The sequence below is a fragment of the Nuphar pumila genome, chromosome 13 (assembly GCF_984573655.1).
Source record: "Nuphar pumila chromosome 13, dmNupPumi1.hap1.1, whole genome shotgun sequence".
NCBI lineage: Eukaryota > Viridiplantae > Streptophyta > Magnoliopsida > Nymphaeales > Nymphaeaceae > Nuphar > Nuphar pumila.
Window position 1 is genome coordinate 92680837 of NC_143261.1, and position 22342 is coordinate 92703178.

Here is a 22342-nt window from a genome sequence, read left to right on the forward strand (position 1 = left end):
TGAGTGTAGCTGAGATGCGTATGCTTAGATGAATGTGTGGAAATACAATAAAAGATAAGATTCAAAACGAGGCGATACGTAAGAAGGTAGGCGTTGCATCCATTGAAAATAAGATGAGAGAGAATCGTTTACGATGGTTTGGACATATTCGGCGAAGTCCTAATGATGCTCCAGTTAGAAGGATGGAGAAATGAAAAAATATATTAGTTAAAAGATGTCGGAGGCCTAAGAAGACTTGGATGGAGATGATAGGAAAGGATATGAATGCTTTGAACCTCACCAAGGACATGGCATTGGATAGAAATGATTGGAGGAGAAGGATTCATGTGAAAGTCCCAGAATGATTTTCTTTTTTGGTTCATATCGCCGATCCCAATTTTTTGGGGATGAAGGCGTAGTTGTTGTTGTTGTTGTTGTTGTTGTTGTATGCTTTGGGGCCCCACTTCATGGAGTCGTTGGGAGCTCCCCACTGACTCTATGAATGAGGAGATCCCAAGGATCCCTCTCTCTCACTTTTGTATATAAATAGGAGTGTCCCCCCTACATGTTAGTCTTTTGGCATTGTCCCTTAGTGGACTTGTGTGTGCCCTTGAGTGCTTGTCTATCCTCTTTGTAATTGTCCATTATTGGACTTGTAAGTGTTTAACACTTTGTTATTTGTAATTTCGCTTACTTCATTACATCATCAACCTCTCAAGGTAAGGTTTTGAGGTTTAAGAGCACAAAATAAGTGATTTGGGAAGAAATGGATAGAACTAGGCTTTATAACACACTTAGAGATCAGTCTTCAGGGTTAAAGGCTTAAAAATAGATGCTTTGGGGCAGAAATGGATATCCACACTTCATGAATGCAATACTTGAGAAGTTGTTCCCAGGCCTACAAGAAACAATGTAGTAGCATGTCAATTGGTTTATAAATCAAGTATAAAACAGAAGGTAATATAAACTGGCATAAAGTGAATCTCATTGCAGAACAGTAAATGCAAGAGCATGGTTTAGACTTTAATAAGGCGTTCAGTCCAATGGTTCGAATGAGAACTAAGTGTTGCTCTCTCATTGGTGTTGGAAAGACATATATCTGGACCCACATCCACAATAGAATCCAAATCCAAAAGGATGTAGAAAAAGTTGTGCCACATGATAAAGGGTGTTCTAGAAGTTATAGATATCATTTTGCATATGTTATCAATATCTCCAAATGGTTGTCGTTTTTATCTTTCTCAACTGATTTCATGTAACTAACCAAGTGTATATTTGTACTTCTCACACAAGATGCACATTGTAAATACCTCTTCCTGGGTGTCCACACTCAATCATAGAGGATTCTGGACCTTGACTGCCATATTTACTCTCTCTTCTCTCTTTCTTCTATTGTTAAAATTGGCAGCTGCGCACAATTGAAAATTGCATCAACGTGACATCAATGTCTTCCTACATGGTGACCTGCATGAGAAACTTTATACAAAGCATTCTCTTATGTATCCTAAGAATGATGTGTGTGCTACAGTTTTGAGGCTAATGTAGGCAAGAAAGCCTCAAGAGCATGGTTCAAGGCTTCGAGTGGCATAGTTTATTCTTTTGGATTTGTCTGCAATCATTGTAATTACACATTATTTGTTCATTATGATGCTAGAGGCATCACTATCGTTCCTCTTAATGTTGATGATATAACTATCCCTAAAGATGACCCATTAAAGCTGAATCATTAATCTCATATCAAGGGTTTCGTGTAGTTAAAATATTTTTGGGTGTAGAAGTGGATAAGACTCACACAACATAATTATACACTAGGTCTTCTTGCTTGATCTGAGATGGCAAACTGCAAACTCATAAGGACACCTACGGCTATGAACATTAGATTATGTGATAACCAAGCGAGTGTTAATAGTCTTGAGGAGCCTCCTCGATGAAGAAGTCTATTTTTATTCTTTTGGAGAAGAATAAAGGTAGTAACTCTGCAGTCCAAATGGAGATGAGCCCTAGCTCAAGCTCCTTGCTGAATAGAGTGCACTATCTTGATGGAGGGAAAACCCAAAACATAGAAGAATTTATTATTGATAATAAAATAAAATTCGGGACAGTTAGAACTCATGAACCAATTTTCCTATTAAATTTGAGCGTCACATTTGGAGATACAAAATCATGAAGGCAATATGTGAAAATGCAAGCAACTTGATTCATGAAGAAGACTGAAAAGATGGCTGGCACAACTATCTCACACTAAAGTTCATACTAAGCTAGACAATTCACAAAAACAGATAATGTGTTAAAAATACAAAATGTGTAATATATATAATATAATAATAATATAATATATATTTATACATGTTGAGATTAAGAGGTTTTAAGTTTTAAGTTTTTTTTAGATTAAAGGTTATTTGATATTTTAGTTTAATGAGGGACTTATATGTAATTTCTCCTTTTTGGCCTCTCTCTATTTAACATAGAGATTAACCCTAATAATTTTTTTGACAAGTTCTCTTATTGTGCAGCCGTCTCTCTCTCTCTCTCTTTCTCTTTCTCTTTCTCTTTCTCTCTCTCTCTCTCTTTCTCTCTCTCTCTCTCTACCTCGGTTTCTGCGCATCTCACCTTACCTCCTACATGGTATCAAAGCAGTCGACCTTGGGAGCGTGATCTCGTGCTCTGCGCCAAGTTCGAGTGATTACGGAAAAGGTGTGATTGATCTTTGTTTTGAAATAAGTGATACAGATCTGATAACAGATCTGAGATCTGACAAATGTCATGACTCAGATCTGTAATCAGATCTAATGGTTACGGTGAATATCTATATCCATGTTGATAAGTACGAGTGTTGTGCAAAAGTCGTGAAACTGATTTTATTTTGGCTGTCATGATTTATATGGCTGGGAGCAGCTGTCGTGAATATCTATATCCATGTTGATAAGTACGAGTGTTGTGCAAAAGTCGTGAAACTGATTTTGTTTTGGATGTCATGATTTATATGGCTGGGAGCAGCTGTCGTGAGTTCTAATTTTTTTTCTCTGTGTGCTCATGTTATCGCTGATTGTAAATCTGGGTGCTGAGTTCAGCTCAGATTCTATTTGGTGAGCAGCTGTCGTGATTTCTAGTTTCTGCGTGCTCATATTATTGTTGGTCGTGCATCTGGGTGTTGAGTTCATCTCAGATCCTATTTGGTTGTTCGATTTCAGAATATGAATATCAGCAGTCGTGATTCCCTGCTGTGTCGTGATCTTTTTTACTCCTCCTCAACAGGCGTGAAAGCAACATGTTAATATAATTTTTTTTGTGGAATCAGCAGGCGTGATTCTCTGCTGTGTTGAAAAATATCTTATTTGTGGGAACCTTTTCTTTTGTCGTGGGATCCTGTGTTGAGTACTGCTACTGGTTGTCGTAGTGGCTGATGGGTGATGGTAACACACGCTATATCGTGTTGGATGTGTGATCTTAATTTGCAACCTATAGCCATCCTTGGTTGAGGTGGAAGGTTTTGGTCAAGTTTCTTTAAAATTATATTTGAAGTTTGGATCTGAACAGTCGAAGGTCGTGTTTCTCAGATTTCATTGGTGAAGTCAAAACTTGATATAGTCGGGTTCGTAGTTGATTGTGGGGGTGCGCGTGTGGTTGCTCCTTCATTTTGTGAATCGAGCCCATTATTTTATATTATGGCTCAAGTGGTTAAATCAGATGCAGATTCCTCCAATGATTATGTAACTCTTAGCAGGGCTGAATATGACGAGCTCCTTGCTTTACGATCATCCACTTCGAAGTCTTCTGTTGCGGAGGTTGTGTGCTCGGCAGGTGATGGCCTATCTAAGGTGGTAGGTGGATCATTGATTCTGGAGCCTCTGGTCACTTGTGCGAAAATTCGAGTAACTTTTTGAGTTTAAAACCTGTGACTGGTCAAAAAAGGGCACTTCTTGCTGATGGTAGCTCTTTCCCAATTGTAGGGCAAGGAAACATGTCTATTACCCCTACTCTTCAATTGTCGCATGTTCTTCATGCTCTTTCGTTTCCACATAATTTATTATCCGTCAGTCGAATGACAAAAGAGTTGAATTGTAGAGTGATTTTTTATCCTATGGGGTGCACCTTTCAGGACTTGCTGACGGGGAAAAGGATTGGTGGCGGCTATGAGGAAGGTGGTCTGTATTACCTACACCAACCAGAGGTTTCGGCCTATTTTGCTGTTACATCATCCTCAAGTCCTCTATTGTGGCATCATCGTTTGGGTCACCTTCCAGTGACAAAACTTCGTCGTGTCATTCCTCATATACCTCCCTCAGTTTCTTTTCAATGTGAAACATGTCAATTAGGAAAACATTGTCGAAGCTCTTTTCCATCCAGTCAGAGTCCGTCAAGTCAAGGATTGTTTGATCTTCTTCATGTCGATGTGTGGGGTCCAAGTAGGATTCCGAATAGGTCTCAGTGTCGTTATTATCTAGTTATTGTTGATGATTTCTCAAGGTTATCGTGGGTGTTCCTGTTAAAAGATCGGTCTCAAGGTCCTGTCATTCTTAAATCTTTAATTGCGGAGATAAAAACTCAATTTGATGTATGTGTTAAAATTATTCGCATTGATAATGCTTTTGAGTTCAAATCCAAAGCTAATGGGATTCAACCTCAATTTACATGTCCCCATACCTCCCAGCAAAATGGGGTGGCTGAGAGGAAACATAGACAAATCCTCAATGTTGCTCGGTGCCTTATGATTCAATCTAATATGCCTGCTTCATACTGAGGCGATGCGGTGTTGACAGCCGGTTTTCTTATAAATCGCATGTCGTTAAGCTCTGTAGAAGACTATATCCCAATTCAAATTCTCCATCCAGAGGCTCCTCTCTTCCCTATCCCCCCTAAAGTTTTTGGATGTGTGTGTTTTGTGTATAAGCTGGGTCCTGATCGAGATAAACTTGCTGCGCAGTCTATTAAATGTGTTTTCCTTGGGTATCCTAAGAACCAAAAAGGATATCGTTGCTACGACCCTATATCTCATAAAGAGTATGTCAGTGTGGACGTTACCTTCTTTGAGTCTATTCCTTATTTTTCGAGTACTACTCCAAGATTACAGGAGAGCCTTGGTGATATCCTTCCTCTGTTGATTCCTCCCTTTCCGTTAGAGTCGCTTCCTCCTCAGTCCTTGGCTCCATCGTCTGGTGTGTCTCGCTTCCGAAACCCTCCCATAGTATACACTTGTGAAATTGTCTATGAAGAGACAATACGCATACAAGCATAAATACTTTATAAAAGAAGTGCACGAAAACACTCTCACAACACTTGAACAAAATACGCAAAAAGTGTAAAAATAATAAACATGCAACAATGCATGTATTTCATAAAAAAGGAGCAAATGCTTGAGACTCAAGCTTGGGAAATTACAAAGGGGAACACCCCTATTTATACAAAGCAAAAAGGGTGCAAAGGGGGGCTCCAAAGGAGTCGTTGGGGAGCCCCCAACGGTCACATTTGTGACCGTTGGGGGCCCCCAACGACTCTATTGGGGGACCCCCAATGCACCTTTATGAAAAATATTAAAAATGAAAAAAATAAAAAATAAAGAAATGCAAAATACAAAAATAAATTACAACATATTTCAAAGTGGAATATGCGCAAGATTACAAGAATACCCTTTTCGGGTAAGAAAATAAAATATGTATAAATATATATATATATATATATATATATATATATATATATTTATATTTATATATATAGAGATACATATACATATAATATATTATATGTATATGTATCTCTAAGTATATAAGTATATATATTTATACTTACAACAAGGTTTTTGAGATACATTTTAACAACACTCACAGGGTACCTCCTACCTCCATGCCGCCATTATCTCCTTCTCCTCAGGTAAGTATTTCTGAGCATACTGTTGTCCCTACTTCTGATGATGATCTTCACATTGCTCTGCGCAAGGGAAAGAGACAGTGCACTCTTTATCCCATCTCGCAATTTGTATCAGAAGTTAATCTTGGGACATCTATGAAGAATTTTATTTCTGCTCTGTCTGCCTCCTCTGTTCCGCTTCATTACAGTCAAGCTCTAGTCGACTCCAACTGAATGCAGGTTATGCGTGATGAGATGGATGCCCTATGGTCTCGAGGCACTTGGGACTTGGTTGATCCTCCCACAGATGCAGATATTGTAGGCTGCAAATGGGTATATAGCATTAAATATAACTTGGATGGGTCGATTGAACGGTACAAAGCCCGATTGGTTGCAAAAGGCTACACTCAGACTTATGGTGTTGACTTTTTTGAAACTTTCTCCCCAGTTGCTCGTCTTGGCACTATTTGTCTCGTTCTTTCTGTTGTTGTGCACAATGGATGGCCCCTGTTTCACTTGGATGTCAAGAATGCCTTTTTGTATGAGGATTTGCATGAAACTGTCTACATGCAACAACCCCCAGGCTTCGAGGTTCAGGGAGAGTGTCAGAAGGTGTGCAAGTTGAAGAAAGCTATTTATGGCCTGAAGCAGAGTCCGCGGGCATGGTTTCACAAATTATTTGAGGTAATGTCGAGTTTTGGATTTGTCAGGTCAGCTTCAGATCACTCCTTGTTTATCAAGAAAACCAGTGTTGGAATGATTGTTATGGTGGTATATGTCGATGACATCATATTAACAGGGAGCAGTGCCCAAGATATTTCTGCAACAAAAGATCATCTTCAGAAACACTTTGTTACTAAAGATCTTGGTCACCTTCGATATTTTCTGGGTATCGAGGTTGCAAGAAACAAAGAGGGCTTAGTGTTGTCTCAAAGAAAGTATGTGTTGGACTTATTAAAAGAGACTGGAATGCTAGGAGCTAAGCCAGCTAATATTCCAATGGATCCTAAAACTCACATGTTCGATGAGAAGTGTGGATAGTGTCAGCTTTAGATCCTTGGTGGGTAAGTTGCTATATGTGATTGTTACTAGACCTGACATTTCATTAGTCGTGAGTAAAATCAGTCAGTTCATGGACAAACCTACAAAAGTTCACTGGGATACAGCTATGATGGTTCTTCGGTACTTAAAGGCATCTCCTGGTAAAGGTCTGTTGTTTAAACGAAATCCATCTTTGGACGTTGTTGCTTACACTTACGCAGATTATGCAGGATCTGTTGAAGATAGGAAGTCAACATCTGGATTTTGTGTGTTTGTGGGAGGAAATCTTGTTACCTGGAGGAGTAAGAAACAAACTGTTGTAGCCAGGTCGAGTGCTGAATCTGAATACCGAGCAATGGCCCAGACTGTAGTTGAGATTATGTGGGTAAAATCAATTTTGACCGAGCTTCAGGAGAAAGTATCCCTACCTATGTTGATGATGTGTGACAATAAGGCTGCTACATATATTGCCAACAACCCAGTGTTTCATGAAAGGACTAAACATATTGAAGTTGACTGTCACTATGTTCGCGACTTGGTTCAGGCTGGGTATATCTGCACCGATCAGGTATCTTTCGAAGATCAAGTAGCTGATGTTTTTACCAAAGACCTAGCGAGACCAAATTTCTCAAAATGTTGTGACAAGCTGAGCATGATTGATATCTATGCTCCAGCTTGAGGGAGAGTATTGAGATTAAGAGGTTTTAAGTTTTAAGTTTTAAGTTTTTTTTAGATTAAAGGTTATTTGATATTTTAGTTTAATGAGGGACTTATATGTAATTTCTCCTTTTTGGCCTCTCTCTATTTAACATAGAGATTAGCCCTAATAATTTTTTTGACAAGTTCTCTTATTGTGCAGTCGTCTCTTTCTCTTTCTCTTTCTCTTTCTCTTTCTCTTTCTCTCTCTCTCTACCTCGGTTTCTGCGCATCTCACCTTACCTCCTACAATACATATTTTTTTTTCTTTTCTTTATTGTTTTTTCTTTTTATCTAGTTCACTTTGAACTAGTCAAGATCTAATTAGATCTTGACTAATAATATAGTCCAACGACTCTTAGGAAGAGCTCTTCTCACTCCTCTCTTTTTTTGTATAAATAGGGGTGGCCCCTTCCTTTGTAATTCAATGTTTCTTAAGCATTTCTCATGAGAAATAAAAGTTTATTATTTTATCTAGTGTTCTTCCATTTATAGTAGTGTTATCAAAAACACGCCTTGAGGCACAAAAGGCACGCCTCTTCTTGAGGCACGACCCTATGTGCCTCAAGGCGCAAGCCTGAGGCATGAGGCAAAAAAAAAATTGTACAACAAGATTTCTAAGACATAATCAATAAGATTTTTGTAGGTTAATCTCATATATTTTTCAGTTATTTCAGTTATGTAATCAGTTTCTTAGTATATTTTAATTTTTGTTGGTTAATCTCATATATTTTTTAGTCATGTAATCAGTTTTTTAAGAATGATTGGTAAAGCCTGTTATGACAGGTTTAGTCATGTTATGCTTGATATTAGTTTTCGATCTTGTTTGACTGACACTGCCTTCTTTATTAAGAACTTTGATGCACGGATTATTATTATTATTCTTTATATGGATGACATAATCATCATCGGAGGTGACAAATAGGGAGTTGAAAACATTAAAAAGCATCTTAAAACTCATTTTGAAATGACTGATTTAGGTTTATTAAGATATTTCTTAGGAATTGAAGTTGCTTATTCCCCTCGTGGGCATTTATTATCTCAATCTAAATTTGCTTTTAATATTGTTTTCAGATCTAGAATTACAGATGATATAAGAAAGTGGACACCCGAGAAGTTTTCAACATCAAAATGAGAATCGATGATGGAGAACCTCTTGATGATCCCACTCCTTACAGACAGATCATTGGAGCACTATCCTATCTTTTCATTACTGGACCTGATATAACACACGTTGTACACATAGCTAGCCAGTTTCAGCACGCTCTAACTTTTGTTTATATGGGAGCAGTTTTGAGTATTATTAGAAACATAAAGTCTTCCCCTTCACGATGCCTCTTCTTGTCTGCTTCATCTTCGTTAGATTTAATTGCTTATAATGATGCTGACTGGGGAGGTGATCCCAATAACATACACTCAACCAATGATTTTTGTGTTTTCTTAGGTGAATCCCTGATTTCATTGTTAAATTATGTATATATTAATATATATATATACTTATATATTAGTATATATATACATATATGTATATATACATAATTTATTTTCTTTTTCTGTACAACCAAAAACCCGATAGGGGTGTTTTGGTAAATTACCATATAATTTTTCCCTTTTTTATTTTTCCTTTTTTCTTTCTTTTTCACTTTTTTCTTTTTCTTTTTTTATTTCTTATTTTTCACTTTGGAGGACCATAAGGGGCCCCACCCATCTAGTCGTTGGGGCCCCAACGATCATATTTATGACCGTTGGGGCTCCCAACGACTAGAAGGGAGCCCCCTTTATGGTCTCCTTTTTAGTTCCCCTCCTCTATAAATAGAGGAGGCTCTCTCCTTGTAAAAGCATGGGGTTTTCACCTTTCTCTTTCTTTATTCAATAATATTCAACTTATGACTTTAAGTCATTTTCTACTTTTGTGAGTTTTGTGTGTACACCTTTAGTGTTTGTGTTCTTGGCTCTTGTGGTTACTCTTAAAGAGTGCCTTTGCTCTATTGGTGCTTCCGCCTCTTTTTATTACATGGTATCAAAGCTCGGTTGGTGATTGGGCTTCTCTTTGTTATCTTGGGACGTGTGTCTCTCAAGCTTTTTGAAGAAAGGAAGAATATTTGGTGCCGATGAAACGTGATTCTAAAGTTGAGCTTTCTTTTAAGCTCAATGGGTCCAACTATCTTATGTGGGCCTCCGCTATGGAAAATCATCTAAGAGGTAAGAAACTTTGGGGTTTTGTTATGGAAACTACTCCCGAACCCTCTTTTGTTCTCACTAAAATCGAAAATGAGGTTGAAAAAGCTTTAGATGGCGATGAGAGCATCAAAGCTATCAATGACCATCAATCCAAAGTTGAGGATTGGGAGAGTAACCATGCCAAAATTTTGGCATGGTTTATGAACAATGTTGACCTTAAAAATTGTGCTAATATAGCCAAATTTAGAAGGGCCAATGAGGCATGGTTTTTCCTTAAGGGTATGTATACCCAAAAGGATCTTGCTCGACAATTTTTTTGTCAAGAAAAAATCCGTTCCACCAAACAAATGGATATGAGTGTCCAGGACTACTTTAGCTCTCTAACCCCTCTTTGGGATGAACTTGCTCTTCTTGAGCTTAAATGGGTGGCTCCGGAAGATATTGAATTAAGAAGGGAACAAATTGAAAAAGAACATTTTTTCCAATTTCTTCATGGTCTTCGGCCGGAATTTGAACAAGTTAGGACATCCCTTCTCCATAGAAGCAAAGCCTTACCCATTGAAAACGCCCTTGCCGAAATATGTCAAGAAGAAACTCGACTTGGCCTAAGCGTTAAGAGTGATGAAGTTTTGGCTGTTACTAGGCCCGGATCAAATGTAAAAGCATATAGACCTCCTCACTTTAACAAAAATAATGGGCCTAGAAAAGGAGTGATATGTCATTATTGTAATGAACCGGGACACATTAGACCGGTTTGTCCCAAACTTAAAGGAAAAGTAGCCGCGGTTGGAGAAAATTCTTCAAAGAAGGAAGAAGAAAGTGCCAAAGAGGGAGATATCAAAGAAACTCTTAATCATATCTCCGAAGTTCTCCAACATCTTCTCAAGACTTCTTCTTCAACATCCGGAGCCACCATCGCCTATTCTTCATCACCTCCAGGTATGTGGATACTAGACTCCGGTGCTTCTTTTCATATGACATCTCATAAAAACTCTCTTTCAAATGTTTTTTCCGAACCCATATCCTCTTATGTTTCAACGACCGATGGAACATCTTTGAAAATTGAAAGTATTGGAACACTTGATTTTAAAAATTCTCAAAACTTTTTCTTTCCTAAAGTAAGAATCGTTCCAAAAATTAATCTAAATCTTTTTTCCGTTTCCCAAATCACCGATCATGGATGCCAAGTCTCTTTCTCACCTAAAGATTGCACCGTGCAGGATCTCCAGTCAGGAAAGCTGATTGGGCAAGGCCATAGAAGGGGTGATATCTATTTTATGGATTTTTTGACTCTTCCATCTAAGTCATCTTGCAATCTTGTAAAAGACAAAAGTATTGGAATTTGGCATGAGAGACTTGGTCACCCAAATTTTGTAAAAATGTCTCTTTTTTCTTTTTTGAACAATACTTGTAAAGACAATCACATGACTTGTAAAGATTGCATTTTTGGGAAATCTAAAGCTACTCCATTTCCTCAAAGAAGTTACTTCACCACTCGGCCTTTTGAACTTGTTCATTCCGATGTGTGGGGACCTTCCCCTATTTTGTCTAAAGGAGGATTTTCGTACTATGTGGTCTTTATTGATGACTTCACTCGATTTACATGGATTTACTTCCTAAGTCGCAAATCCGAAGTTTTCTCCTTCTTTAAAGAATTTCATGCGATGGTTAAAAATCAATTTTTTGGAAACCTATCTATTCTTAGGTCCGATTCGGGAGGCGAATATATGTCTAATGATTTTCAAAGCTATTTAAAAGAAAATGGATTTTTTTATCAACGATCTTGTCCCAACACTCTGCAACAAAATGGTCTTGCGGAAAGAAAGCATAGACACATAATAGAAACCACAAGAAGTTATTAATTTCAAAAAATATTCCAAAATCCTTTTGGGCCGAAGCGATTCTAACCTCAACATACCTTATCAATAGAACCCCTTCATCTTCTTTGAAAAATCTTTCTCCATTTGAAAAACTTTATAATATGTCTCCCGATTATAAAAGACTAAGATTTTTTGGATGTAAATGCTTTGTTCTAACTCACAAAAATGATAAACTTTCTCCTAGAGCTATTGAATGTATTTTCTTAGGATATGGCGAAAAACAAAAAGGTTATCGATGTTTTGACATACTCAAAAACAAACTTTATATCTCAAAAGATGTCACATTCCTAGAAGAAGAAAATGATTTTTCGCACCAACCAAATGAAAATATTGATTATTCCTTTTTATTTGACTTGTTGCCTCAAGAAAACATCATAGATGATCATATTGATCCTAATGAACCACTCATTGAAGATCATTTTGAACATCCAAATGATGATCAAAATTTAGAAGAAAATGTTTCAAGACAAATACAAGTCTACTCTAGAAGGAATGAAAGAAATCCACCTTATGCCCTTGAAAAATTCTCTCAAAGTGAGTCGATCGAAGAAACCTCTCAAAGAAGATCAAATCGTATTTCCAAAGTACCAAATAGATTTGTTTCTTATTATTCTTTTTCTCCAAACTTTCGAGCATGTCTACTTGCTCTTCACTCCTTTCATGAACCATCTCATTACAATGATGCTAAACAATATGCTCATTGGAATGAAACTATAGAACTAGAACTTAATGCTCTTAAAAAGGCACAAACTTGGGAAATAATTGATCCTCCCAATGGCAAGAAACCCATTGGATGTAGATGGGTTTTTAAAGTAAAAACTAAGAGTAATGGTTCATTAGAAAGATATAAGGCTAGGTTAGTAGCCAAAGGATATGCCCAAGAGTATGGGGTAGATTATGATGAAACTTTTGCCCCAGTTGCTCAAATGACTAGTGTTCGAGCTCTTATTGTTATAGCCTCTATTAAAAAATGGCCAATTTTTCAACTTGATGTCAAAAATGTCTTTTTGAATGGAAATTTAAATGAAGAAGTTTATATGGAACCTCCTCCAGGTATGAATTTAAATGAAAAAAATTTAAAATTAAAAAAGGCCTTATATGGACTTAAGCAAGCTCCTAAAGCTTGGTATGACAAGTTTAGTAATGTATTAATCAATTTAGGATTTTCTTCTTGCTATACTGACACTGCTCTTTTTGTTAAGAAGACAGGTGACTCCATTGTTATGCTTATGTTATATGTTGATGATATGATCATCACTGGGAGTGACAAAAAGGGGGTAAATGATGTAAAGTCTATATTAAAAGAAACTTTTGATATGTCTGATCTTGGATACTTGAGATATTTTTTAGGGATTGAAGTAGCTTATTCCGCGCGCGGATACATCCTATCTCAAATGAAATTAGTCGCAGAAATTTGTACCAAGTCAGGAATATCTGATGAAAAGAAAGTTGAGACTCCTGAAGTTATCAATGCAAAACTGAGGCTTGAGGATGGTGTTCTTCTTGAGGATCCAACCCCCTTCCGTCAATTAATTGGATCCTTCACCTATTTATCCATCACACGTCTAGATATAGCTCATGCGGTTCATGCAGCAAGCCAGTTTCAGCATGCACCCACTTCGGTTCATATGGCAGCCGTAACGAGAATTGTGAGATACGTCAAAAATACCATCTCCAAGGGACTATTCTTATCATCTTCCTCATCTCTTGAGTTAACTGCTTTTACTGATGCTGACTGGGGAGGAAATCTCAATGATTGTATCTCAATTACGGGTCTTTGTATTTTTTTAGGTGAATCTCACATTTCGTGGAGATGCAAGAAGCAGCAGAAGGTCTCACTATCATCCACTGAAGTTGAATATCGGGTCATGGCAATGACAATTATGGAAATCGTATGGCTTAGAAGTCTCCTTGGTGACATGGGCATCCCCATTTCCACTCCCACGAAGCTCTGCTGTGATAACAAAAGTGCGATATACATTGCCAGCAATCACACTTTTCATGAGCGGACCAAGCATATCGAAATGGATTGCCATTATGTTCGAGACGAATATCTCAGAGGAACTATCACATTACCATATGTTACTTCAGAATATCAACTGGCTGACTTCTTCACCAAGGCGCTCATAACTCCACGATTTATGTTTCTTCTTAGCAAACTTTCGGTCTTCTCCCCGTAAAGTTTGAGGGGGCGTGTTAAATTATGTATATATTAATATATATATATATATATACATATACTTATATATATATATATATATACATTCGTATATATATATAAGTATATATACATATATGTATATATACATAATTTATTTTCTTTTTCTGTACAACCAAAAAACCGATAGGGGTGTTTTGGTAAATTACCATGTAATTTTTCCCTTTTTTATTTTTCCTTTTTTCTTTCTTTTCCCCTTTTTTCTTTTTCTTTTTTTATTTCTTATTTTTCACTTTGGAGGACCATAAGGGGCCCCACCCATCTAGTCGTTGGGGCCCCAACGATCATATTTATGACCGTTGGGGCTCCCAACGACTAGAAGGGAGCCCCCTTTATGGTCTCCTTTTTAGTTCCCCTCCTCTATAAATAGAGGAGGCTCTCTCCTTGTAAAAGCATGGGGTTTTCACCCTTCTCTTTCTTTCTTCAATAATATTCAACTTATGACTTTAAGTCATTTTCTACTTTTGTGAGTTTTGTGTGTACACCTTTAGTGTTTGTGTTCTTGGCTCTTGTGGTTACTCTTAAAGAGTGCCTTTGCTCTATTGGTGCTTCCGCCTCTTTTCATTACATTCATGGTGATGCAAAAAGCAGCAGAAGGTCTCTCTTTCGTCCACCGAAGTTAAATATCGAGTCATGACTACCACAACAATGGAAGTAGTTTGACTCAAACGTCTGCTATCTGATATGGGAGTTGAAGTGACACAAACTTTACGCATGTGCTGTGTTAACAAGAATACGATCTATATTGTCAACAAGCGAACATTTCATGAATGCACCAAACATATTGAAATGGACTGTCACTATGTCAGAGAGGAATATCTATATGGAACCACTGATCTGCCATATGTTACATCAGAATATCAATTAACGAACTTCTTCACCAAACCTCTCATTGCTCTTAGATATCATTTCCTCTTAAACAAACTTTCGCTCATTGTACCATAAGTTTGAAGGAGAGTGTTAAAAATACAAAATGTGTAATATATATAATATAATAATAATAATATAATATATTTTTTATTTTCTTTCTTTTCTTTATTCTTTTTTCTTTTTATCTAGTTCATTTTGAACTAGTTAGTCAAGATCTAATTAGATCTTCACTAATAATAGTCATTGAACCCAGTCCAACGGCTATAAATAGAGTCGTTGGACTAAGTCCAACGACTCTTAGGAAGAGCTCTTCCTACTCCTCTCTTTTCTTGTATAAATAGAGATGACCCCGTCCTTTGTAATCCAATGTTTCTTAAGCATTTCTCATGAGAAATAAAAGTTTATTAATTTATCTTGTGTTCTTCCATTTATACCCTTTTGTGTGTTGTGCTTGTAGTGTCTCCAATAGACACCCGTTGTAAGATTTTGTGGAAGATCACCATTTCATTACAATATGATGAGTTACAAATGAATTAAATAAGAGTCATGAGGACACTCACAAGAATATGTGTGATAAATTGTTCACTATGGTTCTTTTGGGTAATACTGACAAATATCTGGCATGCAACTTACCAAACTTCCTTCAGCATCTTGTTCATTTGCGAGGTTTCGGAGAAACCACACAGCACTTTCACTTTCATTGACATCACGCTTCAGATCCAACAGCTCAAAGAAAAGGCTTTCATCACGGCGTGAGTCTGCAAACACCTCCTTTAATCATCAGATTTAAAATAATGATTAGCAACAAGGTTTTGAAATGCACCTTCATAAAATTCAGAGAAAAGCTTTATATACATGCAGTCATGGACCATCTCACATATTCATGCTTTCCAAACTAGGGGAATGCATTTGTAAGCACAGGTAGCATCGATCAAAACTCAAAGTTCAATCAATATAAATGAATACTTAATAAAAAACTAATAACAGGATCTACATTTAATGGAAGAAATAGCACACACTTATAAACACAGGTAAAATCGAGCCAAAGCTTAAAGATCAACCCTGATAAATGAATGTCTAATAAAAATTTGAATAACTGGAATACATTTAATGGAACAGATTAAACCTGATGGTCAGGAACATCACGAATATTACTAACATCCTGCAATCAAACAGAGTATTTTTCATCAAATTCATATTAGATTGTTCAATGCCCAACAGAGAGTTTAAAACTGTGAAATAGTAGAAAGCATGGCTGACCTCGAACCTCATGGGGAAAACACTTGATATAGCACCACCAAAAAGTGGACGCTCAAAGCAATCATCCGCTGGCATGTTTGTTGCTGATTAAGAATCACAACAGAGACCAACCTGGTTTATGTAGAGGAGATTTGAATCACACAAATGCACGAAAACAAAAACATGAGTGAAAAAAAAAATCAAACTCGTTATTTCTTTCGGGGGGAGGAGAGGGGGGAGGGAAGGAAAGTCTATGCAATAAAGTGGGGCATTGAAAATGAAGAGTAGCAACATCCTCAATGCACTTTCATAAACTAGAGGCAACAATGGTACACCATTCTAAGAACCCAATAGATATTAACAACAGAATTTTGCCATTGAAGACACCATTACTGATTTGAAATTTCATAGTAAACTAAAAAAAATCACTTTTCGTTTTGTTTCAATAAAATGGTTCTGCCTCACATGTTAAAAGATTTCAACATTGTACATAAGCCCAATGCCCATAATTGACATGGGAGAAATTCAATTCTTAATCCATAACCATACCAAAACCGTAACCATGAAAAATGCAATCAAAGAGAGCTTCTACTGGAAATTCCCTATGGTAGCGGCTCTTCAAATACATCCTCAATAGATGATGGAACTGAGTCATCAACCTCTCGAATCACTTTTGTTAATGTTGAATTTGAATGCTTCTTCATGAAGAATAAGATTTCACAAAAGAACAACTTTTTGAAGTTTAAGTGCATCTTTCATAGGATGCGAGATTGCTGCCCTTTGTCCTGGCCATTCTTAGCACATGTGTCATCCAATGCAAAGGGACAATAATGACTTCATCCATCTTATCACCAGCAGTCTGTTCATGGTTCCAAAATCAATCATTGCAACTAAACACAAGGGTTGCGCTAGTTGTGAGACTTAACCCAACAGCTTAGGGCATGAACCAATGACAACCATGCACTGACCTGTATTTATCTCATCACATTATTCAGTAATTTGCTAATATGAGGATCTTTTTCTCTAGTTGAATGGATCATCAACTATTGACTCGCCCACAAAAAAGCATTCTTTAAGTGCACTTTTCAGTGCAATCAGTTGCACGTTCTGTTCATGGATTTACAATCGGCAAACCCAATATCAAATTTCTAACATCTATTCTTAATTGAACCTTTTCTACACCAAGAACAAACACAGAAAAAAGAAGAAAGAGTTTCAATCAAGAGCCTCTAGTCCTTGCAAACAATGTTGAATAGAAGAAAAGAACTTCAATACACATGAAACAACAGAAGAAAAGAAAGAAAGAGAACCAGAAGAAAAACGCACCCAGTAGAAAAGAAGGAAGATCAATTTCCCTCCTCTTCTTTCCTCCTCGCTCTGGCTCTCTTTTAGAATCCTCACCCCGGCCTTTAACTATGCAGATCGATTATTATATTTGTATTGTCTTATTTCGTCATTTTGCATCGTGCAAACCTTAGATAAAAAGTATGCATTATGAAAGTATCCTACATGAAATGTGAATGATATGGAACAAAGTATGGCTGAAAATTTAAACAAATTTTCAAATTAAATTAATCATGTAATAAGTTCAATACTAAACAAGAGTCAACATTTTAATGTTCTCAACTTTGGGCAATGAAATTCATAGGGAACCTACATTATCAAACCATCATAGAAAATAAAATAAAAGCACCCAACTGTATTGGTCACTTTGCTATTGGTCCCTGAGAAAGTATTTCAACTTTCAATACAAGCACCTAACTGTACTGGTCACTTTGCTATTTGCAGAAACAATCAAATCACTAGTTCCTTTAAGTGCCTATACAATGACTAATTGCTATGAACTTAGGTGTTTCTGTCGACGGTGAAAAAACAAAAAAAGAAAAAAACGGTGCTAATTTTGCTAATTCATTCTTACTACTATTGGCAGCAGCGTCCAACAGGTTCAGGAAAGATGGTGTTTGCAAGACCAGGCCCAACGTCATAGTGGAGATGCTTGGTTTATAAAACTTGCCATTTTTCTCGAACTTGGATTGACACTAGATGGGCCTAAAGTGGTATACCAAACTTTCACCCATCAAGTTGATGTTATACCTCAAAGCTACTAAACCATCATATGAACTGCAGAGAATCCAAACCAGTAAAGGGCAAGAAAAAGGCAACCAAGTACAAGATTCACTATACTGTCAAAGATCGTGATTCCTGCATCTCCTCCAATTAACAACAGCTATTCTGATACATCCAAAATACCCAAACCAGAAATTTCATGGAAAAGCTGATAGAAGTTTAGCAGCAACCTTGAGAGCTTGTTTGGGAATAGATTCTTCGCTGGATTGAAGAAGGATTTCAAACCCTGAGGTTGCAGGATATGCTTGCGATGTGGGCGTGGATTCCACGCACACCTCTATCAAATAAGATGTGCGGTGAGGATTGAATATAACCGTTCGCTGGTTGTACTTATATACAAGATGGCTATAAGACTATAATGCGGGACAGAGGAAGCGAGGGCTCTCCCCGGTCAGGCCCTCTTCTAGAATCCGACCGATGACGTTGCTCCGGCACTTGTCCCGGTAACATGAGTAGGCATGGCCGGTGGTCGGATGCTATAAGGGATCATGGGAATTTCTAGGGCCGAGAATTTCTTGAGAGATTTTGAAAAAACTAGTTTTTTTCAAAAAATCTTAATAAAATATCGGCGCTGCAAACCAGATGGCGTGTTCTCTATCGCCTCTTGCTGCCTTTCATTGCTTCCTTCGGGTACGTTCATCGTTTCAAAAGACTTTATCTTGGGCCCGGGTCCAATGCCCATGTCCAAGATTTTTTACTTGCTGGTGTTTTTTTTTTTAAGGCAAGATGGGGTTAGGCGGACTCCTATCGGAACAAAGAGATGGGGCTTACAACTTGCTAGTTGCGCGTCGGTTGCAACTCGCATATGGAGACTGCCTACGACCTACTCTAGGACTGCCCTTATATCCAATTAATTTATCTTTAATGCTACTTGGAGCCTCCCTAATATGGTAGTCAAGGAATCCGTTCCCACCCTGGGTTCATTGGCCAGTTAATCCTTATTGATGTGTTTCAAAATATCATATATATTTGTTATGTAGGAGCAAAGTATGATACACATGATGAGATCCCAAAAGCCATATTTCCTTTCAAGAGTTAATGAACTTAGTCATGACCAAAGTCATGTCCAAATAAATTTATGAAGTATTAAGCAAAAAAATGACAAGTTAAAGGTTTATTAATACAATCTAACCACGTCCACATGGGCTCTGCTCATCAGGGCGACTTGCAAATGTCACTAAGTTGATGAAACATTACAAGTTCAAAATTCACAAGGTGCAAGCTGGTTGTACTCTTGGTGGGTAGGGGTGTAACGCCCTCAAATTTACCCTAAAAAATACAGAGTTTTTTTTTAAGAAGTTAATGATGTCATGATTAATTTATGGTCCTACTCTAATCGGATTAAACAATAAGGAGTCCGCCTGAGCGCAAGTGCAAGCGTATATTAACCTTCTGTAACTAAGTTCATGAAATAAATATAAAAGACAAGAACCCTTTGTTAAAACAGAAATGCAACTTTCAAATAAATACGAAAAACATTTCACGAATATGAGATCCATCACAGATTAACATCCACCACATCAACCATTTATTTCCAAACATAATTTAAAATAAAATAGTTTCAAACCATAATTAAACTTAACAAACTCTAACTTAAAGTTCACAAGTTTAAATTTAAATCCATCTCAAATGTTTAGAATCCAACCACCAATTCATAAATATTGTCAATCTCAGCAAGTCAGTTCCACCATCACGCCGCTCGGCTAAGCCTGAGCCTCATCATCTAAAAAATATTAAATATAACAAACGAGAACTAATTGTTCTTGTTTAAAATCTCACATTGCCGAGCAGTAAAAGATAAAGCATAAATCAAACAAACATATATTTTAGAAAACATTAATGCATATACAACAATTTAGATATGTTTGCATACAAACAAATTTTAATATACTTGCATTATCACATGATACAAGAATCAATCTGTATGTGATGTATGTACCATTGCAAATATAATGCATAAACTAATGCAAATTGCATGAGTAACTTTTATCTCATTATTAACATTTGCTTTTATTTCACTTGCAATTAATTGAATTTTTCTCTTAACCTCTCAATGGGTATTATTACTGATAAAAAGTCAAAGTCCAAGGTAGTTCATAGGGTATCTTAACCATATACGATTGTATTTTATTAACTGAGTCTCACACATGTACCTTGCTTAGCGTCGAACATCCTCATCTTAGCCAGAACTTTAGGGCATCTATACCCGGATATCAAAACGACAAAGGCATTAACACCCTCCGACATAACTTTTCTTGGTATACGAATACGCTAACAACTGAAACCAACTCTCACCGTTCTGAGGCCAAAATGATGAAAATGTCCCCTACTACCATGGTTGGGAATATGAACCTCAATATTGAGCTTTTAAAAAATAATAATACCACAGAATTTAGTACCACGTTGTCCTCCACAACAATGTCCTTCTAAGGATCCCATGACACACGTAGGGCAACAAAGGAGAAATTAAGTACATTGTTTAAGCATCTTTTACCTCTTAAATATTTATTGTTCTCATCAACCATAAGTTATTTAGATCCACAATATTCATAGTGCATCACTATGCTACATGAGCTTCATATTGACTCAAACATGCACATCATCATACATCATCTGATTAGGTAATTTTTGCTCAGTCACAACAATGTACCATCATGTACCAACAAGTGCAATTAATCACATATATATATCATAACACAACATAGACAATGCATCTACGTGATCATTATATAATTAATGCACTAGCACATAACCTCACTTAGGCTCACATGTAGCTCAACCATAAGCCACAATAAAAGAATCGGTTTCTCACTTGAATCGTTTTATGCACATGAACATGCATTTCACATAATGCGTCATTCATAAATCATGTATCATAACCACATGCTACACATGATCATCATAAGCACATATATAACATCACGACATGCTATATATTACCATCATATTGCATAAACAAGATCTGATCCATACTTAATACCCTCACATGCATGCAATTCAATACATCATATCCAATCAGGCCAAAACAAATTACATGCAAAAATGTAAAAACAAATTTTTTTGTCAATGTCAATTTTGTCATGCATCATATCGAATGAATTAAATTTTAAAATTTTTGTTGTAGATACATATGCGTATTAGTTGTCTATAGGAAAAAACCCTAACCTAAACTCATTCTCGATCAGGAAATAAAAATTTTGAAACCACTGATTGTTTTCTATTCAAAGAACAATATTGTTGGGTTCAAATTTAAAAAAAAATATCAGTCAATACTTTTATAGAATAAAATAAATTTTATAACTTTTATTGTAATTAGCTTGGAGTGTCTGATACAAGATCCAAAAAGAATTATGTCTAAACTTCATCAAGGCAAAGAATTAAAAATCATACATTATAGTCTGTTTCTATTCTTGGACAGTCTCTATTCCAAAAATTCTAAGTTTTGGAACAAAATTTCATGATTTTTAATTCTCCAATCATAATGGATTAGTGAACAAGATTTTTATCGTGTGTTCTTCAATATATAATCTAATCGACATAAAAATATTTGACATAAATCTTAAATAGTTTGAAAGCAGTAAAATCTAAAAAAATGTATAGCTTGCATAGAATTTTGGAGTCGATTTACATATGTAATATCTCTCAACCAGGAACTCAAATGAGCCCAATTTTTTTTTCTGAGATTGCTCCTATATGTATAAAACATCCATCTAAATTTTTAAGATTTATGGGCTCACCGTTTTGGAGAACTGTGATTTTTTTTAAAGTTAATCAAAATAAAAATACATGACAAGATGTAGTTTTCAAGAAACTACTTCAAAAACTTTAGTTTTTTCATAAAACATTAAGATCATGCATACAACGAATTTGATTAATCAGAAACACATTCAAATCATGTATACGCATATTCAAGCATATTGTAAACACAAAGATCTAATTCATAACATGAATCAAACATAAGATCTAATGTTTCTATATAAGATAATATGTTTTTTTCAAAATTGATTTTTGAAAAAGATATCGAGCTTATAAAATCCTCCAAATAAAATTTTAATCTATCAATATCATATTAAATCATACATAAATACATCTATCATGTTGTAAACACAAAATATAACATGAAACATGCATTTAATCATGAATCTACATTATTTTTTCTTGATAAACGGGTTAAATTAATCTTATGATTAAAAACAATTAGATCAAAAGCAAAATAGAGCTTTCAAAATTGATATAACATAAATAGAAACGTAGGAATATGATTTCA

At 36.2% G+C, this 22342-nt stretch overlaps 1 protein-coding gene across 3 annotated transcripts in view; it reads right to left on the minus strand.

Annotated features, from left to right (window-relative positions):
- Nucleotides 1-18578, minus strand: part of LOC149819202 (ran guanine nucleotide release factor, putative (Mog1/PsbP/DUF1795-like photosystem II reaction center PsbP family protein)) — a 46816-nt gene extending 28238 nt beyond the window's left edge. The window contains exons 1-5 of one of the 3 annotated variants that reach the window (XM_089986441.1): nt 18246-18578; nt 17275-17361; nt 15970-16080; nt 15836-15871; nt 15343-15480 (exon numbers count right to left, since the gene is read on the minus strand). In XM_089986441.1, coding sequence (XP_089842567.1) covers nt 15343-15480; nt 15836-15871; nt 15970-16044 — 249 coding nt within the window. In that variant the 5' untranslated portion in view covers nt 16045-16080; nt 17275-17361; nt 18246-18578. Of the gene's footprint in view, nt 1-15342; nt 15481-15835; nt 15872-15969; nt 16081-17274; nt 17422-18245 lie in introns of all 3 variants that reach the window. The other 2 variants (XM_089986440.1, XM_089986439.1) reach the window with 2 other exon arrangements.
- Nucleotides 18579-22342: the final 3764 nt, after the last annotated feature.